This window comes from Mesoplodon bidens (genome assembly GCF_964165515.1).
Source record: "Mesoplodon bidens genome assembly, chromosome: 6".
Taxonomy (NCBI): domain Eukaryota; kingdom Metazoa; phylum Chordata; class Mammalia; order Artiodactyla; family Ziphiidae; genus Mesoplodon; species Mesoplodon bidens.
Window position 1 is genome coordinate 10040079 of NC_138162.1, and position 22382 is coordinate 10062460.

Sequence of the window (22382 nt, forward strand, 5' to 3'; positions counted from 1 at the left end):
TCTTGCCCAGTACAGTGTTTGTTTGTTTTTTAACCAGCCTAACCATTTTTAAGTGCGCAGTTCAGTGGTATTAAATTCCTTCGTAACGTTATATAATCATCACTACAGTGTGTCTCTGTAACTCTTTTCATCTTGTAAAACTGAAACTTCATACCCATTAAACACCGACTTGGCATTCTTCCCTCTCTCCAGTCCCTGGCAACCACCATTCTACTTTCTGTCTCCATGAATTCAACTACTCTAAGTATCTCATGTAAGTGGAATCATACAGTATTTGTCTTTTTGTGTCTGACTTATTTCACTTAGCATAAATATCCTCAAGGTTCATCCATGTTGTAGCATACTGCAGGATTCCCTTATTTTATGTATGTATGTATGTATGGATGGATGGATGGATGGATGGATGGATGGATGGCTGCGTTGGGTCTTTGTTGCTGCGCGCGGGCTTGCGCGCAGGCTTTTTCTAGTTGCGTTGAGCGTGTGCTACTCTTCGTTGTGGTGCGCAGGCTCCTCACCTGGTGGCTTCTCTTGTTGTGGAGCTCGGGCTCTAGGAGCATGGGCTTCAATAGTTGTGGCTCGCGGGCTCTAGAATGCAGGCTCAGTAGTTCTGACGCATGGTCTTAGTTGCTCCACGGCATGTGGGATCTTCCTTGACCAGGGATCAAACCCGTGTCCCCTACATTGGCAGGTGGATTCTTAACCACTGCACCACCAGGCAAGTCCCTCCCTTATTTTTTAAAGCTTAATAACATCCCATTGTAGCTGTATACCACATTTTGCTTTTCCATTCATCTGTCAGTGGACGCTTGGATTGCTTCCATTATTAGCCTATTGTAAATAATGCTGCTATAACATGAGTGTACAAATATTTCTTCCAGACCCTGCTTTCCATTCTTTTGCATATATACCCAGAAGAGGAATTGCTGGAACATTTGGTAATTCTAATTTTTAATTTTTTGAAGAGCTTCTATACTGTTTTCCACAGTGGCTGTACCATTTTACATTTCCACCAACAGTGCACAAGTTTACCAGTTTCTCCACATCCTTGCCAACACTTGCTGTTTTCTGTTTTTTTGATAGTAGCCATTCTGATGGATGTGAGGTGGTATCTCGTTGTAGTTTTTTTTAATATATAAATTTATTTATTTTTATTTTTGGCTGTGTTGTGTCTTCGTTGCTGCCGTGGGCTTTCTCTAGCTGTGGCGAGCGGAGGTGTACTCTTCATTGCAGTGCACGGGCTTCTCATTGCGGTGGCTTCTCTTGTTGAGGAGCACCGGCTTTAGGCGTGCAGGCTTCAGCAGTTGTGGCTCGCGGGCTCTAGAGCGCAGGCTCAGTAGTTGTGGCGCATGGGCTTAGTTGCTCCGTGGCGTGTGGGATCTTCCCAGACCAGGGCTTGAACCTGTGCCGCCTGCATTGGCATGCAGATTCTTAACCACTGCACCACCAGGGAAGCCCCTCGTTGTAGTTTTGATTTGCATTTCCCTACTGATTAGTGATGTTGAGCATCTTTTCATGTGATTATTGGCCATTTGTATATATCTTTGGAGAAATGTTTATTTCAGCCCTTTGCCCACCCATATAGTTTTATTAAAAGCAAAACAAGTAGCTTTGCAGTGTGGCCATGCAATTGTAAGTGATGAGTAAGAACTCAGGCTCTGGAGTTAGAAAGCTCCCAGCTTCACCAGCTGTGTGACCTTGGGCAAGTTACTTCATTTCTCCAAACTCCCATTTCATCTAAAATGGGGAGAATAGTTGACTCTATCTCATTAAATTGTTTTGGGATTACATAAACTAATATTATGGATGTCAAATATATGGGCTAATATTTGACCTATAGTAAGTGTTTAATACATGTTAGCTGCTGTATTGTTGGAATCATGAGCCAGTCTTAAAAACACCTTTTATATCTTGGTCGTCTTCCTATATTGATAGTGTAAGTCATTCCGTTTTTGAAAATTTTCTGTTGTTTTTCCAGTTCATGCTACTCATTGTCTCAGTCACTATATTAGGTAAAACCATATGGAACTGCAATTTTTGTGGATCATAAATGATTGAGTATCAGAGTTTCATGTGATCTAACTTAATGTAGTAGAAACTACCTGAGTGTCTAATATATGCCAGAGTGCCTAGTATGCTATTTTATTCATTCTTCCCAGATTCCCTACAAAGAATATATTATTTTCCCTATTTTGGGTTGGGGAAACGAAGGCTTAGGGAGGTGAACAGGTTTGCCTGAGTTTACACAACTTGTAAGTAGTTAAGCCAGAATTCAAACCCAGGTCTGCTGAACGCAAAATTCATTCATTTTCTTTCTAATTTCTACCATCTGAACAGTCTTAGAGACACCCTTGCCCTATCTCTGTGTCCAGTAAAGATGAAAGTTAGAGAAACTACACCATCTCTTCTTAGTTGCCAGTGATTTGGGTTTTCTTTAGTGCAGTGAAGATCATGTTCTGTGTTATGTACATTTGGGCGTTTGTCCCTCTTTTTCACATTTGAAACACAGCATCTGCAGTGTTGGCTGCAGTCACCCAGGCTCTGCCTTCCTCCCATTTCTCATTGCCATCAGCATCACCATCATTTGTTGAACATCTGTTCTGTGCAGGGAATGTGCTACTTGCTTTATTCCGTAGTATCTCAGTGTCCCTATAATTATAGAGAATAGGGGCTAAAACCCTTTACAGGATGGAAGGAACTGAGGCTAAGTGGGATTATATGATTTAGCTGAGGGCACAAGTCTATCTTGCTTCAGGGTCCTCATCTTTTCTGCAACACGTCATTTCCTCCTCCTATTCTTAGAGAGAAGGGAAATGAGGATAGCCTTTCTACAGAATAATCTGTAGCATACCTTGGTGTGTTATCCCTACTGAATTTTTCCTTCTTTCTTTTCCCACTCCTTTCCCCTTAGGCCTTCCCTTTCCCTCTCCCCCTTTTCCTCCCTCCCTCTCTCTTTTCCTTCCTTCCTTCCTTTTTCTTCCTTCCTTCCTTCCTTTCTTTTTCTTTTTCTTTTCCTTTCTTCCCTCCCTTCCCCCCCCCCTTTCTTCTTTCCTTCCTACCTAATGAAGTTTAAATACCAAGACTAGGAAACTGCTTAATGTATTTCCTAAAGGAAATTGAATTCTTAGGTATTCCCATTTGATTTCTCCCCCCTGACACTAAAAATTACCTCCAAGTTTAATTTGCTTTCAGAGGAACTATCATCTTTTATTTTTTTTAGTATTTATTTATTTGGCTGCACCGGATCTTAGTTGTGGCATGTGGGATCTAGTTCCTTGACCAGGGATCAAACCTGGGCCCCCTGCATTGGGAGCGCAGAACCTTAGCCACTGGACCACCAGGGAAGTCCCTCATCTTTTAAAATATACTACTAAAACAAGTTAGATTGAATTCTTTTTAGTTTCAAAAAGAGTGACCTTTTCAGATTTTGAATGGAGTCTTTTAAATAATAGGGTTTGGAAGTAATTGCTTAATATCTGAGTTCAAGATAATGACTTAACATGTTTGAGTTTGAGTTCTAAGGCTTTCACCCTACTTATTCCTAAACTAGATAGCTGGAGCCAACTTTCTCACTCACTCCATGAACTGTGTTGGTGAAACCTCTTCTCTTTGCAGCTGGAGGTTGCACTTTATTCCTTTGTCGTTTCATTGTTTCCTTTTGGGTGAGGGAGAATAATTAAGGAGAACATCTTTTCTGAGCAGCTGGAATCAAATTCCAGCTGACTGCAGCACCTGTGAAGATGGCACCTCTGCCCCTGAGTGGCAGGGTGGGATGCCAGCCGTGGAGCCTGGGACAGTGGGCTCCAAAGTGCAGAGACACGGCCATGCTGCACCATTCCTGCCCTTCTGTGAGCTTCAGATGGCAGTAACACCAGTGAATGCAAAGTGTCTGTTTTAGACTAATTAGAGGGATGATTTGTGAAACGGTGGCTATTTATTTAATTAATCACCAGCACAAAGCCATAAAATTCATATTTTAAAAATCCCTGTTAGTTTGCCATGTGGTTAATAGATTGGGGCACATTAAAAAGTGACATGGTGATGTATTAAAAATGTTCCACCTAAGGTTCCTTCAGGAAGGAACGGAAGCTGTCTGCTTTCAGATGCTGAAGTGTAACCTGCTAGGATTTGACCTGTCTGAGGTTTTAATATTTGTAAAGGCATTTATCTTTTGAATAGCATCTTCATTAGGACAACTCCATTTGGAATATTTCAAAATACAAGTATGTTTATAGAATAATTTTTAAAATTACAATTAAAGTTAATTTTGTTGCAGGTTCTCTTAACAATGAGGAACTATATTTTCCCATTAAATTATACTATGTTTACTAAGCATAACAGTATCTCTTATAACAGAGGTTATTGTTTTCTAGTTTTGGGTGGGAGAGTCATTTAATTAACTCTTTAATTAAATCTCTTTATTTAATTAAAAATAATATTTTTGTTTCAGCTGTCAGAATTGCATTTTGTTCTGCTCATATATATATATTTTAATCAAATGGGCACAGGGATAATTGCTCTACTTGGTCAGTCTCAGGTGAGATGAATTGTCATTTTTGAATACTAAGAATAAAGATAGAGTTGACTCATTCAAGAGATGACACTGGCATTAAAAATGAGAAGAAATGGCTTAGATTCTAACAGATGATAGTGGTTTTTACACATACAAACTTCTAGTTGATTTTCAGTATACATAAATGTGTGTATGTGCAGGCCATCTTGCATTTTAATACTATTTGACACTAAGCTTGGTATGGCTGTGATTCACTCTTTTTATTTAAAGAAATTATTCTGCATGATCAGAATAAGTTCCTGCTAAACAGTCACCCCAAACTTTTAAGAAAATGTGTTGCTCAGGTGGATGCTTGTAAGGAAATTGTCCGGCCCTTAGGATTGTGTTTCTCCACTGTGTTGTATAATTACCTGCTCTGTTAGAAGGGGAGCAGGAATAAAACATGAGTATGTTAATGCAGCCTGGAGCTGATGTGGTGGTGATGATTACAATGCAGATAAAGCATTTCTCATAACTGCTGTTGCCTACTGGAGCCTTTGAAACATCTGGACCTTTAATTGAAAAATTGTGTGGTGCTGTGCAAGGCAGACATGCTAAGTGAAGTCACTAATTTAGAATACAAAAATATAATTGATAAAGTGTTTTATTTACATTGTATTTAAATATTCATACTCTGTTATGCTTTGTGTAACAGGGAATTGCTGGGTTAAATTTTCATGAACATAGACAGTTTAAACGAGATAAATTAAGTGAAAATGTTAATGGAATTTTACACTGGAACCAGAAAACTGTTTGCTCCAGGAGGGTGTGTACCTTTGCATCTATTGGGGCCTTTTAGGAAAGCAAGGTTAGGTCTTATTCTTTGGGTTTTGCATTTTAGAAGAACTAACCACCAATTGGTAACATTGTTGCATTTCATTCTTGTTATTGCTATCATATCTTGTTATTTAGGTAAAAAAAAAAATGAAATGTTTCTTGGCATAATGGTAAATGGCTCTAATGGCAACATTATCGCCCAATAAACTGAAGCCTTCCCACCTCTCGGGGGCAGGTTATCAGAGCCTGCCCAGGAGGGTAGAAGAGCTGGTTAAGGGCGTGCAATTAACCTTTGTCCTGCATTTCGCAGCAGGGGAACTGACCTAGCAGCCTTCCGAGGAAATCCAATTTAATTTAAAATGAATTTGAAAAGACAAATTAGCCGTATCTATTTTAATAAGATAAAATCCCGATTCTCCCTGTGTCTGGTTTAGTTAGGACCTCAGAGGAGATCGGACTGACTAAGACTCAGGACGAACAGGAGGGAAATAATGCCAGAGGGCTGAGGAGAAACCCGGGAGACCCTGGTACCCGAGTGATTTGTCAGTTCCTGCAAGCGAGCAGGCCTCGCGCTGCCTGTTTCCGCAGAGAATTGCAACCTGAGATGGGCCTTTGTCTCATCAGACCTTTTGCTTGTGTTGGAGCTTGTGCCATGTTGATGTCATAGGCAGCTTGCCTGTCTCTCCAAGGACCAAACTGTTTTTTTCTTCCTTTGTCATCATCAAAGCACATTTGGGTACTACCACCTTGGTAGCCACTTTTAGTACAGATACACCTCACAATTACTGATGAGGCTCTTAACCCAAGAGTAAGGATTCTCTGGGGCCCATGAGTTGGTACTGGACCACTGCTTTTTTTTTTTTTTTTTTTTTTTTTTTTGCGGTAGGCGGGCCTGTCACTGTTGTGGCCTCTCCCATTGCGGAGCACAGGCTCCGGACGCGCAGGCTCAGCGGCCATGGCTCACGGGCCCAGCCACTCCGTGGCATGTGGGATCTTCCCGGACCGGGGCACGAACCCGGGTCCACTGCATCGGCAGGCGGACTCTCAACCACTGCGCCACCAGGGAAGCCCTGGACCACTGCTTTTTGAGAACAGAAGCGGAGGGTTCTGCCTACTCTTAAGGGAGCTGGTGTTCCCTTGTGTTTCTAACCTCTGAAACATGGTGAGTGAGGATTTATTGAGCCCCTTCTATGTACCCAACAGCAAAGAAGTATTCCTTTTATTGTATCTGGGAGACGTGGGATAAAGGCCTGAGAGTCAGACTTCTTGGATTCTTCTCAATTGTAAATTTTATATATAGTTAGAAGTGAGTCTTCTCAACAGGAAGTGTTGTTCTCAATAAATAATAATCTAGTTCTTTTTCTTGCTCCTACTTATGTTTCAGTATGTACTTTCAAATGGTTCAATGCAAACTTTCTCAGTTGGCTCTTTGCAGTTGTATCATTTTCATAATGTAAAAAACATGTATTTTCTGCTGCAGACAAGCATCTTTCTCTGTCACCAGGGGTGTAGGTCCTTTGTGTGGCCTTTTCCTATTGAGAATAGCACCTATTCCACTTATTTCACATGTGCGTTTTGAGGATGAAAGTGAATGTTGTAATTGGAGAAATATAAAGCTATTTATTTCCATTTTGTCTGATGTTTTTACATTGTTTGCTAGGAGGTGCATCAGGGACTTGAATTCATTATAATTACTGAAGAGACATACACTGATTGAGCAAATAAAGTAGTAAGCCCATTTGTGCCAAGGCCATCTAATTAAATTCTAACTTTGGATAAGCTAGATATGCGTGAAAGATTAATTTTAAGAGGTTTTTATGACTTACTGAATTATGATTCAGTGAAATTTTTGAATTATATCATTAAGAAACATTGAGTCTTAAAGTGCCAAAACAGTCATGAACCTACTACAGTATATAAATTTGTGGGTTTTAAAAAACTTCAAAATCAAGGACACAATATAACTTTTAAATTGTATATTGACATTTAAAACTTTTGAAACATTTAACCAATTGAAACCCTGCAAGAAATGAATATGATCGATGCACCTGAATTACTTCCTTCAATATTTATACAATTTTATATTCTCCAAATACTTCACTATCTCTGGAATTAAATTGTCCTTGGGGTACTTGGAGGGTTGTACCAGATTTTCCATATAATTTAGGAGGATGATAATGGCTATACTGTAACCTTTTCTAAAGATACATCATCTAGTAATGGAGCCAAGTATACATTCCCCATTGAGTTTTAATTTTAAAAGTTGATATTAAATCTTAAAAAGACTCATTGTATTATGATCATTGATAGAGTTTAAAAGATGTAACTCTTCTTTATGGTTTTAAAAAACCTATTTTTACTTTTAAAGCATATTGACTTTATTATATAAATGATTTAATAATGAAGAGGTCCCTAAACTTACCCTAGGTGATGGGGCTTAGTTCATGCAAATTACCTTTCCCTGATATTCTCATCATTATAGAACCCATTGTTTGTATAATTAAATGCAAAGTGCTGTGTAACATTAATGATCTAAAGAATCCCACAATGGCCATGAAAATTCAAAATGGACACTTTACATCCCATTATGCTTTCAGATGACTGGCTTGTGCTTGTGTGAGAGCACCTCCTGGTACAGCTGTAACCATCCTGAGGCTGAATGAGAAGAGAACGCTATGGCTCTTCTCTCTCTTAAAGACTGAAATAGAGATCCTTTCCTTATTGCCTCCGCTTCTCAACCTTGTTTGAAGGGACTTTTTGTTGAAGATCTGCCTGGTCTGAGCAACAGCATAAGTAACAGTAATAGCTGACATTGTATGACAATTTGCAGTTCACAGAGCATTTTAACATGCTTTATTTTTGCTTCGTACGTCCAGTAAGTCTATTGAGGTAGTCTTATCTGTGTTTCATGACTGAGGAAATTGACTTTCAGAGAGGTTATGGGCTTGCCCAAAGTTACACGGCTCAAGGCTGGAAGGGCTGGGTCCAGACCAGTGCTATAGACTGCAGAGAGGTCCCTAGCAAACATAATCATAAAATGTCAGGGTAAAAACTGACCTTTTCAAGGACTGCTTTCTGAATTTAAGACTTCGAGAAAATGGTTTTTATTCCAGATACAGTATGGGTAGGCTTTCTTTTTTTCCCTTCATTCTCGCCCCACCCCCATTTTGTAAAATTTCTTACCTGTATCTAAACATGAATGATTGCTGGTCTTTCAGTCGATGTCTTGAAAAAAATAATTATTCAAGGCTATTACTCAAATTTCACTTGATAACAGATTGCTTAAACCAGTAGCTCTAGGCATTTCTTCTTAAAGTGAGAAAAGACAGGGCATCAAACTATGGCGGGTTTATTTTAAATGGGGAGGCTCTTTACTTTGAGAGCAGCAGCCCCCTTTCTTGTTTCAGGTGCGGGACTATAAATTTATATTTGTCACAGATGTTACAGAAAGAAAATTCAAGAAAATCATCAGCCTGGGAAAAGCCGAGGGAAATGACACTTTCTATACTGTGCTGTACGCTGAGAAGGGTTACAGCATGACTCATACCGCAGTGTTTAGGAACTGAGCTACTTTGTTTGAGGTCCTCATGTATGTGAAGGGGTGTCTGTGGAAGTGGAGGTAAGTTTGTTCCAGGTTTCTGAGGGCTAGAACTAAGATCAGTGAGGAAAATCTGCAGAGAAAGTGTCCCTCAACGAAAAACAAAAGTTCTAGCCGTCAAAACTGTTTCCCTGCAGACTGAAGCCAAGAGTCCACTTCAGAGGGTGGCAGGGACCTCGTCAGTGGAAGGTGTTCAGGAGACGTCATAGGATAACCATTTGCTGAAACTGTTTTGAAGGGGATGACCCTTAAAATTCCCTGCAGTTTTAAAAGTATGAATGGTAATAAAGTTTTTTTTTTAAGTCTATGAATGTAAAAGTAGAGGGGAAAAAAGGCAACTTAATGAACAGCCAGCATTTCCTGTGGACTAGGCACAGTGATAAGTGCTTTACATGTGTAGTCTCATTGAATCCTTTCAACAAATCCATGAAGAGGTACTTTTATAATACACTATTTCTGTGTGGAAATAGTGACCCAGAAAGGTTAAATAAAATTGTCCAAGGACACACAGTAAGTGGCATTGCTGAGAACTGAGCCCAGGTCTTTCTGACTCTACAACTTATGCTTTTAACCACCACACTGCAATGCCTCGCTTGTCCCTATTAATAGAATAAGGATCCTGGAGGTACCCAGGCTAGAACTTGACCTTGTTAAAGAAAGAGTGACAGTTGATGTTCTTAATAATAAAAGCTTAATGGAACCAAAGTTGGTGATTCAGAGAAAATTAATGAGATTTTGTCAATTTTATCTTAAACTTAACTTGTCAGAAAATACAGTGTCCAGTGACAAACTGTAGGAATGTTTTTGACAAATTAACTTGACTACAGGTGCCAGATCAGGGAAATGATAATTTAATAGGCTTTAAGCAGTCCTGATTTATTGAGGGTTAAGATAGCACTACAAAGCCAAGCCCCTAGTTTTGAATGGATTTGTCATAGAATTTTATAAAAAATCTATTCATAAGTTCTGTGCCACCATTTTGAATGTACAAAAGTGAGTTCTTTGCCTGAGCTCATAAAGCCAGCACTTATTGAGAGCAGAATGCTTCAGTATGGGGTTTGGGGTTTTTGTTTCCTCTTCATGTAGCCATGGTCAATTAAACCTGGCTTAGACCAGAATTAGGCTTGATTTTGTTTAAAATCCTTACTCTGTTTAAATGAAGTCCCTAAATCATCATCAGAGTAGTGATAATCTGAGACCCCTGTACCAAGTCTGGGTATCATGTTATTAAAGACTAGGCCATTGGTAGACTGTAGCATTCTTTGGTCCTTGTTGAGGGAAGAAGGTACTGGTGGAATGGAACTGCAGCCATTCCTTTAAGAGAGTTTTAAGTTTTGAAGGCTACAAATAACCCTTTCATCAATTTGCATCATTATATTGTCGGGATACACTGATATATTTATTTCTACCTTAAAATTACATATAATGATCTGCTCGTGCAGTTGTAACTAATGGAATAATGTTGCCTGCTTTTTGTCTCTTTAATTGCAGAAGCCAAGCTGTCTATCCTTACTCTCTTCCTTTCCCTTGACAGAGAAATTGAACACTTAGCAACAGTTTTGAGATCTGATATTCAATTTATTACTGACAAACCTTGATGTTAAGTATTAAGTAGTGCTGTTAACTGAACCTTCTGTCCTTAAGACTTAATTCAGCTAACTCACTTGATATGGATGTTTCTTAATTCAAGATGATTTTGAACTGAATGCCATCTATTGTTCTTCCTGCTTCCCCTATTTTGGAAACTAGCAGGTACATAATTTTGAAATTAACTTTATGATAGGCAGCAAAATGTATATTATTTTAATTAATGGGATCAGATGGGGAAAAAATCTGGAACAGATGTGATGTTTTATTTATTTATTTATTTATTTATTTTTGCGGTATGCGGGCCTCTCACTGTTGTGGCCTCTCCCGTTGCGGAGCACAGGCTCTGGACGCGCAGCCTCAGCGGCCATGGCTCACGGGCCCAGCCACTCCGCGACATGTGGGATCCTCCCGGACTGGGGCACGAACCCGTGTCCCCTGCATCAGCAGGCGGACTCTCAACCACTGCGCCACCAGGGAAGCCCACAGATGTGATGTTTTAATTCATCATGTTGAAATTCTATGTATTTCATTTCTGTACCCATTCATATTCCATATATAGAAGTTATTTAAAATTTATTATCTTTACATTTTATGAACTAATTATTAATTGGGTGACTTATAGTTCATAGTACTGATATTTCATGATTGGCTTAGAGACACTTTTTTAAAAAGTGAGCTTTTGCAGTATATATCACAAGCCACAAAGCATTGATACTCTTTGGCCTAGTAATCTACTCCTTAGACTATGTGTACAAACATTTATATACGAGAATGTTTCTGAGAATATAATTCACAATAGTGAAGTATTAGAAACAACATCCATTTAATAATAGGGGAACCGGTTGACAGTACCTCTATATGCTATAATGTAATGCAAGTGTTTAAAAATCGTGTGTTAAGAGAATATTAATCATTCATTCCATTGATGTGTGTAAGTAACTACTATATGTCAGCCCTATGTTAGGTGCTGGGGATATTTTAGAGGAGAAAGAGGGCTCCTGGAGAATGGCCTGGGAAGCAGAAGAGGTATAGCCAGTTTACCTGGGATACGACAGAAGTGCTGGGGGTGGTGGGTCCATTTTGAGAGACAGTCTGAGGACTTCTTTCAGTTCAGTAAGCTAACACCACGCCCCTGCTATATCCTTTGCCCTTGGAGAATACAAAATGGCTGAGGTACAGTTTTTCCCTTTACAGTTACATGAGAGGGTGGGGAAGCAGGTTGTAATGGTAGGTAGAGAAAAATGAAGCCATAAGGCTATGCAAGTCAGATTGCTAGGGGGCAGAGAAGAGGAAATTAATTTCGACTTCCACCTTCTAGGAAAAGGAGACATTTGAATTGAAGGACAGAAGAAGAGGTACACTTCTTGATTAGCGGCTATGTGTCAGGCATTTTGTATACATTTTATCTGCTTTTCTAAGTAAGGGAATGGAGGTTCTGAGAAGTACAGTTACCTGCCCAACGTCTCAGGTCTAGCAGCTAAGGAAGTGGCAGAGTCTGGATTCAAACCTGGATCTGGCTGACCCCAAACCTGTGCTCTTAACCTCTCTTCAATATACTTCATTAATGATACATTGGGACCAGATTGCAAAGGGTATTAATTGCCATGCTAAAGAGCTGGAATGCTAACACTGGGGAGAGCCATCATGTATTTCTGAGTGATAGGCATGTTCAGTGATTAGAGAAAAATCGCTTTGATAGCAGTAAGGAAATTAAGATTTGGAGAGAGGAGAGATTTAGAGACGGAGATAGTTGGGAGACTGCTGCAGTAGTCTTGCTGAGAGATGATGAAGCTTGAACTAGGGCAGTGGCATTGAGGAGGAAGATTTGAGAGAGATTTCAGAGACATTTGAAAGATGAGACAGAAAAAAGAGTTAAGGTTCTTAGCTTGAGTGACAGAGTAGGTGGTGAAAGCCTTAACTGAGATCAAATACAGAATGAGAGACAAGCTGAAGGAGGAGACAGGTCTTGGACATGTTGAGTTTGAGATTTTGGCTGCATTTGCTAGGCCATCAAGTCATGGACAGGCCGTGTGATATGAACTCTGGAGTCTAGTTGGTCTTTATCAGTTGCAGTTGTGTTGAGGAATAGTTTTGCTTCAGGAATACTTTTCTTTTTGTTCTAAAACCTGAATTAGGGCCATTTGCTGATTTAGGGGCTGCTCTGGAGAGAGTTGTTCAACGCCAAATTAGCTCAATATGGGTTTATTACTTTTCATTTTTTCTTTGGTAAATATTACTTAACTTGCCATTGAAAGGTGTCTGAATTATTTTTTCCAACAGCCTGTCACAGCAACTGGCACATAATGTGTCCTTAGTAAATTCTGCTGGATGCCTTAACATAGGCTACATTTTCAAAGTTGATCCTCTCTTTCTCTTACCTAAAACTCTTAAGCTCTGTGTAGTAGTTCTTTTTATCTCCTTTTTTGTCATTTAATTATAATATTTACTATTTTGTTTCTAATTATAAAAGTAATAACATGCTTAGTATAGAAAGTACAGAAAAATATAAAGCAGAAAATTAAAATTAAACGCTCATAATCCTTTGTCTCAGGGAGAACTCATATTCACTTTTTTGTATATTGGTATAGAAGGTGTTTAAGTACAGTAAGTGTCTTTTCCTTGGGTTAGTGGTTCTATTGGATGGAAGGGTAAGTTTTTTATTTTTTATTTTGTTATCTGGGAGGCCTTTTCCAACCCCCTTTAGTCTGGGTTGTTTCTGAGCTCTCGTAATAGCCTGTACTTTCCCTCTTAAAGCTTTGATCACAATGTACAGTATAGACCTTCAACAGACCATGAATTTGATGAAGGTCTGCGTTTTGTCTTACTTAACTTTGTCTTCAGAGCTCAATATGGTGTTTCAGTGGGTGTTTGTTGAATGCATGAGTGACTGGGAAAGATGGAGCTAAACCAGTTTTCCCTGTCTCTGTGGTGACCCTTTCCTTGTGCTCTAATTATGCCTCCATTTCCCCAATTCTGTGGAACACATAAATTGCCATGCAGTGAAACTGTATATGATCTTTGTTTATTGCTAGTTGCTTTTTAATAGTTAGATGTTACTCTTTGGAATATTGCTTGCCTTGATGTGTGATGAATACTTTTATTCTTTGGTCACTTTTTTTTTAATAAGTTAATTACTTTCTATTATATTGTTGGATTGTTTTATGTTTTAGATGATTCTCTCTAAATATTGCAACACAGGGACTATTAGATAGAGCTAACTGCCACCACCTTGAGTTTTTTCAGAAGAGGCTCCTTATTAAAAAATATATAATTTCAAGGTTCGTGCAAGGCACTTTTCCCCCATCATCAGTGCCTCAAGATGGAATTAGAAGATTAAAAAGATAAAGTGCATCATTCATTTAATAAGTATCTGCCATATTTATTCTCATAGTTTTCCCCACACTTGCTATTTCACTATGAAATGAAGAGGGTAAAGGGATGCGTAGGAATACCATATAACTATCTGCTTTCATTTCCTAAACAGTGGTGACTTCCCTGCAGTCAGCTGACAGTGGCAATGATCTCTGGAGTCTCAATCCCTACCGGTTCTCCTTGGGCAGCCCCTCAGAGTGCTCCTTCTGTAGGAGACTGCTTTAGGCAGTGCTGTTGGCATGTTTGTGAGAAGGAGGGGGAGATGATTTTCAAGCCTTGGAGAGTGGGAATTGATTATATTTAGGATAACTTTAGTGAAAGAAGGTGTTGATGTTTAAAGTAGAGGCCTTTGAGTCAGACAGACATGGCTTTGAGTCCTGGCTCTTCACTTTGGTTATGAGATCTTGAGCAGATGACTGTAGTCTTATAAGCGTTAGTTTTATCATTTATATTATGAGGGTAATGATAGAACCCTCCCTCTTATAGTGATTGTGAAAATTAAATGAGATAACTTAGGCAAACATTTAGCAGAGTTTATTTAGCTCTAAATAAATGCTAGCTTTTGTTATAATAATAGGTATTATTATTAGGGCTCCTATAGCATCCATCTTTGGCCTCATGTGACCTTGTAATAGACTTGAGTAATAGAAATGGGTCTGATTATAAAACTTCGGTCCTTTCTAGTGTACTGTGCTGCATTTCTAAAGCACTTTATAGTTTGCAGAGTACATTCACATTTGTCATTTCATTGAATCTTTGTATCTTTAGATATTGTGATTCCTATAGCCCCTCAGCTCCAGTTCTTCAGAAGAAGGAGGAGGAATAAACAGAAATAAGAAGAGAGAGCAGTGACAGCAATTAGGGGTTTTGAAAATGAGGTTGAGAAGAGAGTGGTAAGAGGGCTATAAACCCACTCCAGAAAGATTGCCACTGTTTTAATTTTAACCTTTTGACTGCCTGACAGGATCAAAACACTTGCTATTTAGAGACATCTTTGCTAGTCCTTGGAGTTACTACTTCCAAGCTGAAAAATACGCGCACGCTCGTGTGTGTGTGTGTGTGTGTGTGTGTGCGCGCGCGCGCACGCATGTGTATGCATGAGAGGGATAGGGAGAGAGCATTATGTGGGAGAATTACTTTTTTATTATTTGCTTTATAACATAGAAGACTCAGTAAAAAAAAAAAAAACCCCAGTGGATCTAATATTAGATGCTGGGTTATTTGAGAAGTGGAATCTCTCTAAAAATGTTTTCTAAACTGATTTTATGTATTTCCTTACCCTAGTTCTGATTTTTTTCCCACCTTAGATCGATAGAATTCTGTATAGAGTGTTAAAGAAGGAACCACTTGATTGCTCAAGTCCCTCCATCTCCATCTGCTATCAGGAAACAGACCCATAGAAAAGGGCAAGTGAGATGGGTGGAAGAAACTATCATTTATTGAGTTCCTACCATGTGTCCCAGTAGGCATTTGACTCATTCATGCATTCATTCTGTAGTTCAACAGATTTTTTTTGGAGAGTCTTCTGTGTGCAAGGCACAGTGCTAGCCATTGTGTACAGAGCAGTAAACAAAGCAGGCGTTATTATGGTTCCCCTCATGGAAGCTCAGAGGCTAGTGGGGAAGGCATACACTGAAGATGTACATAAATAAATATATAATATCAAAGTGTTAAGTGCTATGAAGGAAATGAGCAGGATATGTGTGAGAGGATAACTGTGGAAGGGTCTTCTTTCTGTAGGATTATCAGTGGACGTTTCTCTGAGGAGGGGTCATATGAGCTGAGCCTTGAATAACAATAACAATGATAATAATCCTCACAAGAGTCAGTCCTCTGATAGATAGCATGTCCTATTATTATCATTTTATGTATGAGGACATGGAAGAACAGAGAGTTAAGTAACCTGCCCGAGGCCACATAATAGAGGATGCAAAAATCATGAGAAAGTGCCTTCTAGATACGCGAATAGCACTTGCTATGGCCTTAAAAGGGGAAGAAGCAGGCAAGGTACACACATTCAGGGCACTTCTAGAAGGCTGATGTAGCTGAAGCGCGGCGTTGGGGTGTGGGGGGAGAGTGGCAGTAGATGATGTTGGAGGGCTAGGCAGGGGTCAGATCACGCAGCGCTTTGTTGCACACTGCATGGAATTTGGATTTTATTCAAAGTATCATAGGAGCCACTCACTGAAGGAATTTCAACAGGAGTGTAACATGATCAAATTTGATGCTGCAGCTTGGTATCCACAGATTCAACAAACTGTGGAACCTATAGTACTGTAGCCCATATCAAGTGAAAAAAATTCACGTGTAAGTGGACCCTTGCAGTTCAAACCTGTGTTGTTCAAGGGTCCACAGTATTTACATCTGTTGGCAATACACGAGGGAAGGACAGGAGCTGAAGGTCAAGAGGTGAGGTTCATGGGAAGTTTGAGGAGAGAAGCAAAAGTATGTATTAGTGATCTCAGGTGGGGTGCAGGTTGGATCAGGAGATATAATAGGCTTGCTATACAGTGTTGAGTGTCTGTTTGAGGTTTATCATCATGAATTTAAAGTAAAATCAATCTGTACAGTTACATGATTTTTCTCCGGTGATGTTTAGCTAGGCAGTGCAGAGGGTTGGGTTCATATAAGATTGGGGTTCTGTGAATTGTGTCCAGTGGAGGAAGAGAGTATTAAAACTATTTGCAAAGGAACGATTATAATGGCTCATGTAATCTGGAGGGTGGCATTGGGAAATAAGGGTGACTGAACGATAATTAAAAGGTGGTGGTTCAACAGATGATAGGTTGGAGAATTTGAGGGACTACTTGAACAGATGAAGTAGAGGTATATTGAAGTGTGTTCAGGTTTTAACCCTGTGGTCTAGTGGTTAGGATTCGGCGCTTTCACTGCCATGGCCCGGGTTCAATCCCTGGTCCGGGAACTGAGATCCTGCAAGCCGCATGGTGCGGCCAAAATTTAAAAATAAATAAACAAAAATAAAATTATAAAAAAAAGTGTATTTAGTGAGTGGATGTTCTAACTTGAGATTTTGGAGTTAGTGCAGATCTCTGGTGTACCCACCACAATAAGTGATTTGAGGTGGTGGATGAAGAGGCACTGGGGATGATGTGGTCAAGGGATTGAGACACTTGCGTGTTGGACAGATTGTTCTTTTAGATGAAATTGCCAAGAATGGTGACAGGAATTGGGGTGGGAAAGACTATGAGCCAAGAGCTCAGGCCTTCAGTGAGGGAGGAGAATGACCAAAGGAAGGCTGGTGGGTAACAGAAAAGGAGAGGGGGAGGATGATGTAGTTGGATGGCTTGGGTCTCAAAGGAACAGGGTTTTTTGTAAGAAAGGAGAATTAATAGTTTGGAAAGAGCAGGAACAAGAATAACTACTCCACCTCCTGGCCTTAAGGATTTGGGGGTTAAAAAGAACAAAGCAAAACAGTCTTCTGGACAGCAGAGGAAGTAGTATCCTCATGATCAACAGGTTTCAATTAAAGCAAAAAGGTGGAGGGAATGTCTTTTAAAAAGAAGTAATGATGGGGCTTCCCTGGTGGCGTGGTGGTTGAGAGTCCGCCTGCCGATGCAGGGGACACAGGTTCGTGCCCCGGTCCGGGAAGGTCCCACATGCTGCGGAGCGGCTGGGCCCGTGAGCCATGGCCACTGAGCCTGCGCGTCCGGAGCCTGTGCTCCACAACGGGAGAGGCCACAACAGTGAGAGGCCCCCGTACCAAAAAAAAAAAAAAAAAAAAAAGTAACGATGTATGGAAGTTTGCTGATTAGTGCAGGAGTTCCAGAGGGGAGTGGAGGGTTTGGGAGGGAGGAGAGAGAGGTGTGTGGGAGGGATTAGGGACATGCAGATCAGTGTGAGTATGGTGATTAGGGCAGTAATAAGACCAGAGACCCTTGAACTTCAGTTCAGATGAGTGAAGTAACAGAGGTACTGCATAATGGAATTAGCCCCCCGTCGTCTCTGAGAAGGCAAGCCCCTGGTTCCAGTACTGCTAAATGCTTCCTCGGAGAATATGGCAGCTTATCCCAAGGTCTCAAGGAGTGATATGGCAGTTTTCAGGGAGGGCAGCTTATGCCAAGGTCTGACGATGACTTTTCCAATGTCACACTGAATAAGTAACAAAGCAAATCTCCTGACACCAAACATTAGGTCTGCTCACCACTCTGATTTGTTTATTTTAGTTGCAGTGCTCATTTACCTTACTGCTGGCAGAGCTGGATCCATTAGAACATTAGAAAATTAAAATTAAAGAAGAAGAAAAAAAACCCTTAAAACTAGACAATGTTTCCACTTTGGGACCACCCCAGGCTCATACGCTGGTATGTGCAAAAAGGATGAGAACACAGGCCCTGGAGGGCAGTCGTTGTAGCTCAGTAGGGTCTGCATGACCGGAACTGTGTGCTTTACCCTCATGCATGTGCTCTGTCCACAGGGTCATGTAGGCACAACAGCAACCAAGAAGATCGATGTCTACCTCCCCCTGCACTCAAGCCAGGACAGACTGCTGCCAATGACCGTGGTGACAATGGCCAGCGCCAGGGTACAGGATCTGATCGGGCTCATCTGTTGGCAGTATACAAGCGAAGGACGGGAGCCGAAGCTCAAGTAATCCTCCCTCTTTTTGGCTGCTCTAGTTTCTGGCTGTCTCCTGGCCACCCATGCTGCATTCTGGGCCCGGTCAGTCTTTCTAGGCTTTGGCCTGGGAGCCAGACGTCCACACTGATCCAGGTCAGGTTGCTCACCAGGTCTTGGGCATGTGTAACTCAGGCTGATCTCAGAGAATCTGCTTGCAAGCAGACTGATAAGTTTGTGAATCCAGACATGAGGAAATGCATTTTAGCAGGATCCAAACCCTTTTATGATGCTTGCTGATAAAAGGAGCATGGGCAGTAGTGGAGGGAACTAGTGTTTGTTGAGCACCAATCATGAGTTGGGCATGGTGCTGGGCACTTCATACCTGATTTCTCATTTAATTCTCCCACTTCCTGTGAGGTGAGCATCATGATCCTCATTTTGCAGAGGAGGAAGCTCAGGATCAGAGAGTTATTTGCTGAAGTTTACACCAGTGGGAGATGACAGAGTCAGAATTTGTTTTCCAGTCTGTTTGATGCCAAGATTTTTACTTTATTTCCTTTTGGTCTGAATTACAGTTTTCTTTGTTATCAGTCAGTGACCAATTTTTCTCTCAATTACTAGACTCTATTCCTCATTAAACTATTATATTAAAAATGTAATGCTTGAAAGTAGAGTCTCTATATATGTACATCATAACTTGAACTTTAAAGTGGTTTGCTGCATTAGTTCTCCCATACTTGAATTTCTTATCTGACAGGCATCTTCTCCTAGTTTTATGTGCCCTTCCCAGCAGTAGGGTTTGGGATACAGCTAAATGTAGTGGATGCCTTCATTTTGGAAATGGATTCTCATGGAGGCTTTCCCTTCTCACATTTTGAGTTAGAATGGTCCAGTCTGTTAGGTGTGTGTGTGTGTTTCCTTTAGGTACATTAAATTTGCACTTAAAATTATTCTTTCAGGTTCGCATTGACATTGCCCTCCACTTTGCCTGAAAAAATTGTGGATATGAAGATAATCCTTATTGCTCCTATGGCAATAGAAAGCCTTTTCAACCAAGATACCACGTAGGCTCAGAAAAGGGTTGAGTCTGCAGCTGTGCTCAAGGCTGAGCTATGGTGTTGTCCCTTTTCAGCGTGAAGTGGAAGCAAGCAAGTGCTAGCTACTTGATGTATGTTGTCTGAGTTAATCCTTAGAACACTGCTTGATGCAGGAACCGAAACCAAGAGAGGCAAAGGAACTTGCTCAGGGTTACACAGCAAGTAATAGGAGTTGAACTGTGACATACATTTTACAGATGAGGAAACTAAAGTGTAGAGAGGCTAAGTAACTTTTCTGAATTACACAGTAAGTGGTAGAACTGGTATTTAAACCCAGGAATTTTTTTTAATTGAATGAATGATTATTTAAATTCTGTAGTGCTTTACAATTTCCAAAAGTTTCACACACGTGATTTTATATAATTCCATAATAACCCTTTTTTCTCCCTTCCCCTATATTGCCCCTGCTTCCCTCTCCCCACTGATAACGTTTGTTCTCTATATCTGTAAGTTTGCTTCTTTTTTGTTTTATTCACTAGTTTGTTGTATTTTTTAGATTCCACGTATAAGTGATAGCATATAGTATTTGTCTTTCTCTGACTTATTTCACTTAGCATAATGCCCTCCAAGTCCATCCATTGTTGCTGCCAATGGCAAAATTTTACTCTTTTTTTACGGCTGAGTAGTATTCCATTGTGTATATATATACCACATCTTCTTTATTCATTCATCTGTTGATGGACACTTAAGTTGTATCCATGTCCTGGCAGTTGTAAATTGTGCAGCTTTGAACATTGGAGCGCATGTATCTTTTCAAATTAGTGTTTTGTTATTTTTCGGTTATATACCCAGGAGTGGAATTGCTGGATCATATGGTAGTTCTATTTTTAGGTTTTTGAGAAACCTCCATGCTGTTTTCCACAGTGGCTGCACCAATTTACATTCCCACCAACAGTATACAAGGGTTCCCTTTTCTCCACATCCTTGTCAACATTTGTTATTTGTTAAACTCGGGAATTTCTGACTCAAGAGCCCCACTCTTCACTATTACATTATAGTCCTTACCATGGAACTCTGTTATAGGTGATATTAAAATATTTATTGAGTTCATGCTTAGTACAGGCACTGTGCTAGATCTGGAAATACAGAAGTGAAAAAGGCAGTTTATGCCATCAAGGAGGTTATTGTCAAAGGTAATAATAATAGGCAATAATAACACAGTACTCTAGGCAATGATAATACAATACAATAGGCAATGATAATTCAATACTATAATAGTCCAATACAGTAGCATGCAAAATCCTGAGAAGATCTGACCCCATACTTGGTGGTGAGACTGGAGTCATGAAAAGCAACCTTGCTTAAGTGACATCTAAACTGAAACCTGAAGGAGTAGGAAAAGGTGATGCAGAGAAGTTGAGAGGAGGGTGCTCTAAACAGAGGGAAAAGCACGGACTTCTGGTTATGATGACCCTTTAAGTTCATGCTTTAAATTCTATATTCTGCTTCAAATACATAGTAATGATAAATGGAGTATGTTGTTGACATACTTGTATTTTAATAACCAGTTAACCATCCTGTGGACTAGGAACAGAACCAAGTTCAGAAATAGGCAGAGTGTGCTGGGAGTTGATTCTTTTAGAGCATTACTTCTAAAGGAACATGCTGTGAATAAGTTTACCAGTATGTGAAATACTGATTTTTCTCAGGCTTCAGGGCAACTGGGTGGTCTGAGGGTAGTCAGAGCCTCCAGCCATCATTTCTGGGTAGGGAACAGAGTCATCCATCTTTCTGTGTGCCGTACAGATGCTGTTATTTTCTAAGTATCCCAAGGTGTCAAAAAAAGTGGGAAACACTGCTCGAAGGTATAGGGACCAAAGGAACTTCATGCCTGGATGGGGACTAGAGGAAGTCTCACTGCTGGAAACTAGGATCTGGGGTGGATTTTCGTGCCTATGAAAAGAAACTGAACAAAGCTGCCTGGGTCTGTGGCTCGTTTCAAGTTGTGTTTCTGGGGTGGCAGGGGAATAAGATAGCACTGTGACCAGGACCTGGCCACGATGTGACTGGGTTTATGATATCCCTAGTGTCCCTAGTATCACCGAAGGGTAGGAACCCTGAGCTGCCAGTGTAAGACCTGGCTCTAGACTGGAGGCCTCTGCTTTGATGAAGATGGAAGACAGTGGCAATAGACAGGGAGGCGTGAGAGAGGAAGAAAGGGAGAGAGAAAAAGAGAGGAAGCATTCCTATTCAAGAAGAGCTAGCAAATTAAAATTCCAAAGCAAACCAGTATAACTAGTACTAAGAAAGAAAGACAATAATCCGGAGAAAAATTCACACCCAACAAAATTATAATAAAGCAATCTGAAAATAAATTTCAAATAAATATGTTTAAAATCATCAAAATGATGAAGGAATAACACCCATGGGTAAACTTCTAGGAAATTGTGAAACAAAACTGAGCAGATAGAATCAAGAGGTGGATTTAGAAAAGAACCAATTAAAAGTTCTGGAAATATAAAATGCAGTTATGAAAGTTAAAAAAAAAAAAGTATGTTGGATAAGCTTTAGACTGGGCCCAGTTAAAGAGGAAATGAATTGAAAGATAGTACTAATGAATTCAACTCAGGATGCAACACAAAGATACAAAGAGATACAAAGAAGGAAAGGTAAGTTAAGAGACATGGGGGAAAGATCCAAAGCCTCCCATATGTGAAGCAAAGAATAGAGGGAACAGCAGGGAAACAATATTTGAAGAGCTAATGCCAGAGAATTTCCCGGAATTGAAGGCAGATAAGAATGAGTCTTCGTATTAAAAGCACATACAAATTAAGTGGTGCAAGGATAGCCTTTTCAACAAATGATGCTGGGCAGTTGGACA

The 22382-nt window shown here is 40.1% G+C and overlaps 1 protein-coding gene across 8 annotated transcripts in view; it reads left to right on the top strand.

The window, feature by feature from the left end:
- The window catches only part of MAPKAP1 (MAPK associated protein 1), a 244850-nt gene that overhangs the window by 93138 nt on the left and 129330 nt on the right, over nucleotides 1-22382 (top strand). For all 8 annotated transcript variants that reach the window (XM_081237382.1, XM_081237387.1, XM_081237381.1 and 5 more), the window contains one exon: nucleotides 18322-18494. In XM_081237382.1, coding sequence (XP_081093508.1) covers nucleotides 18322-18494 — 173 coding nt within the window. The remainder of the gene's footprint in view (nucleotides 1-18321; nucleotides 18495-22382) is intronic.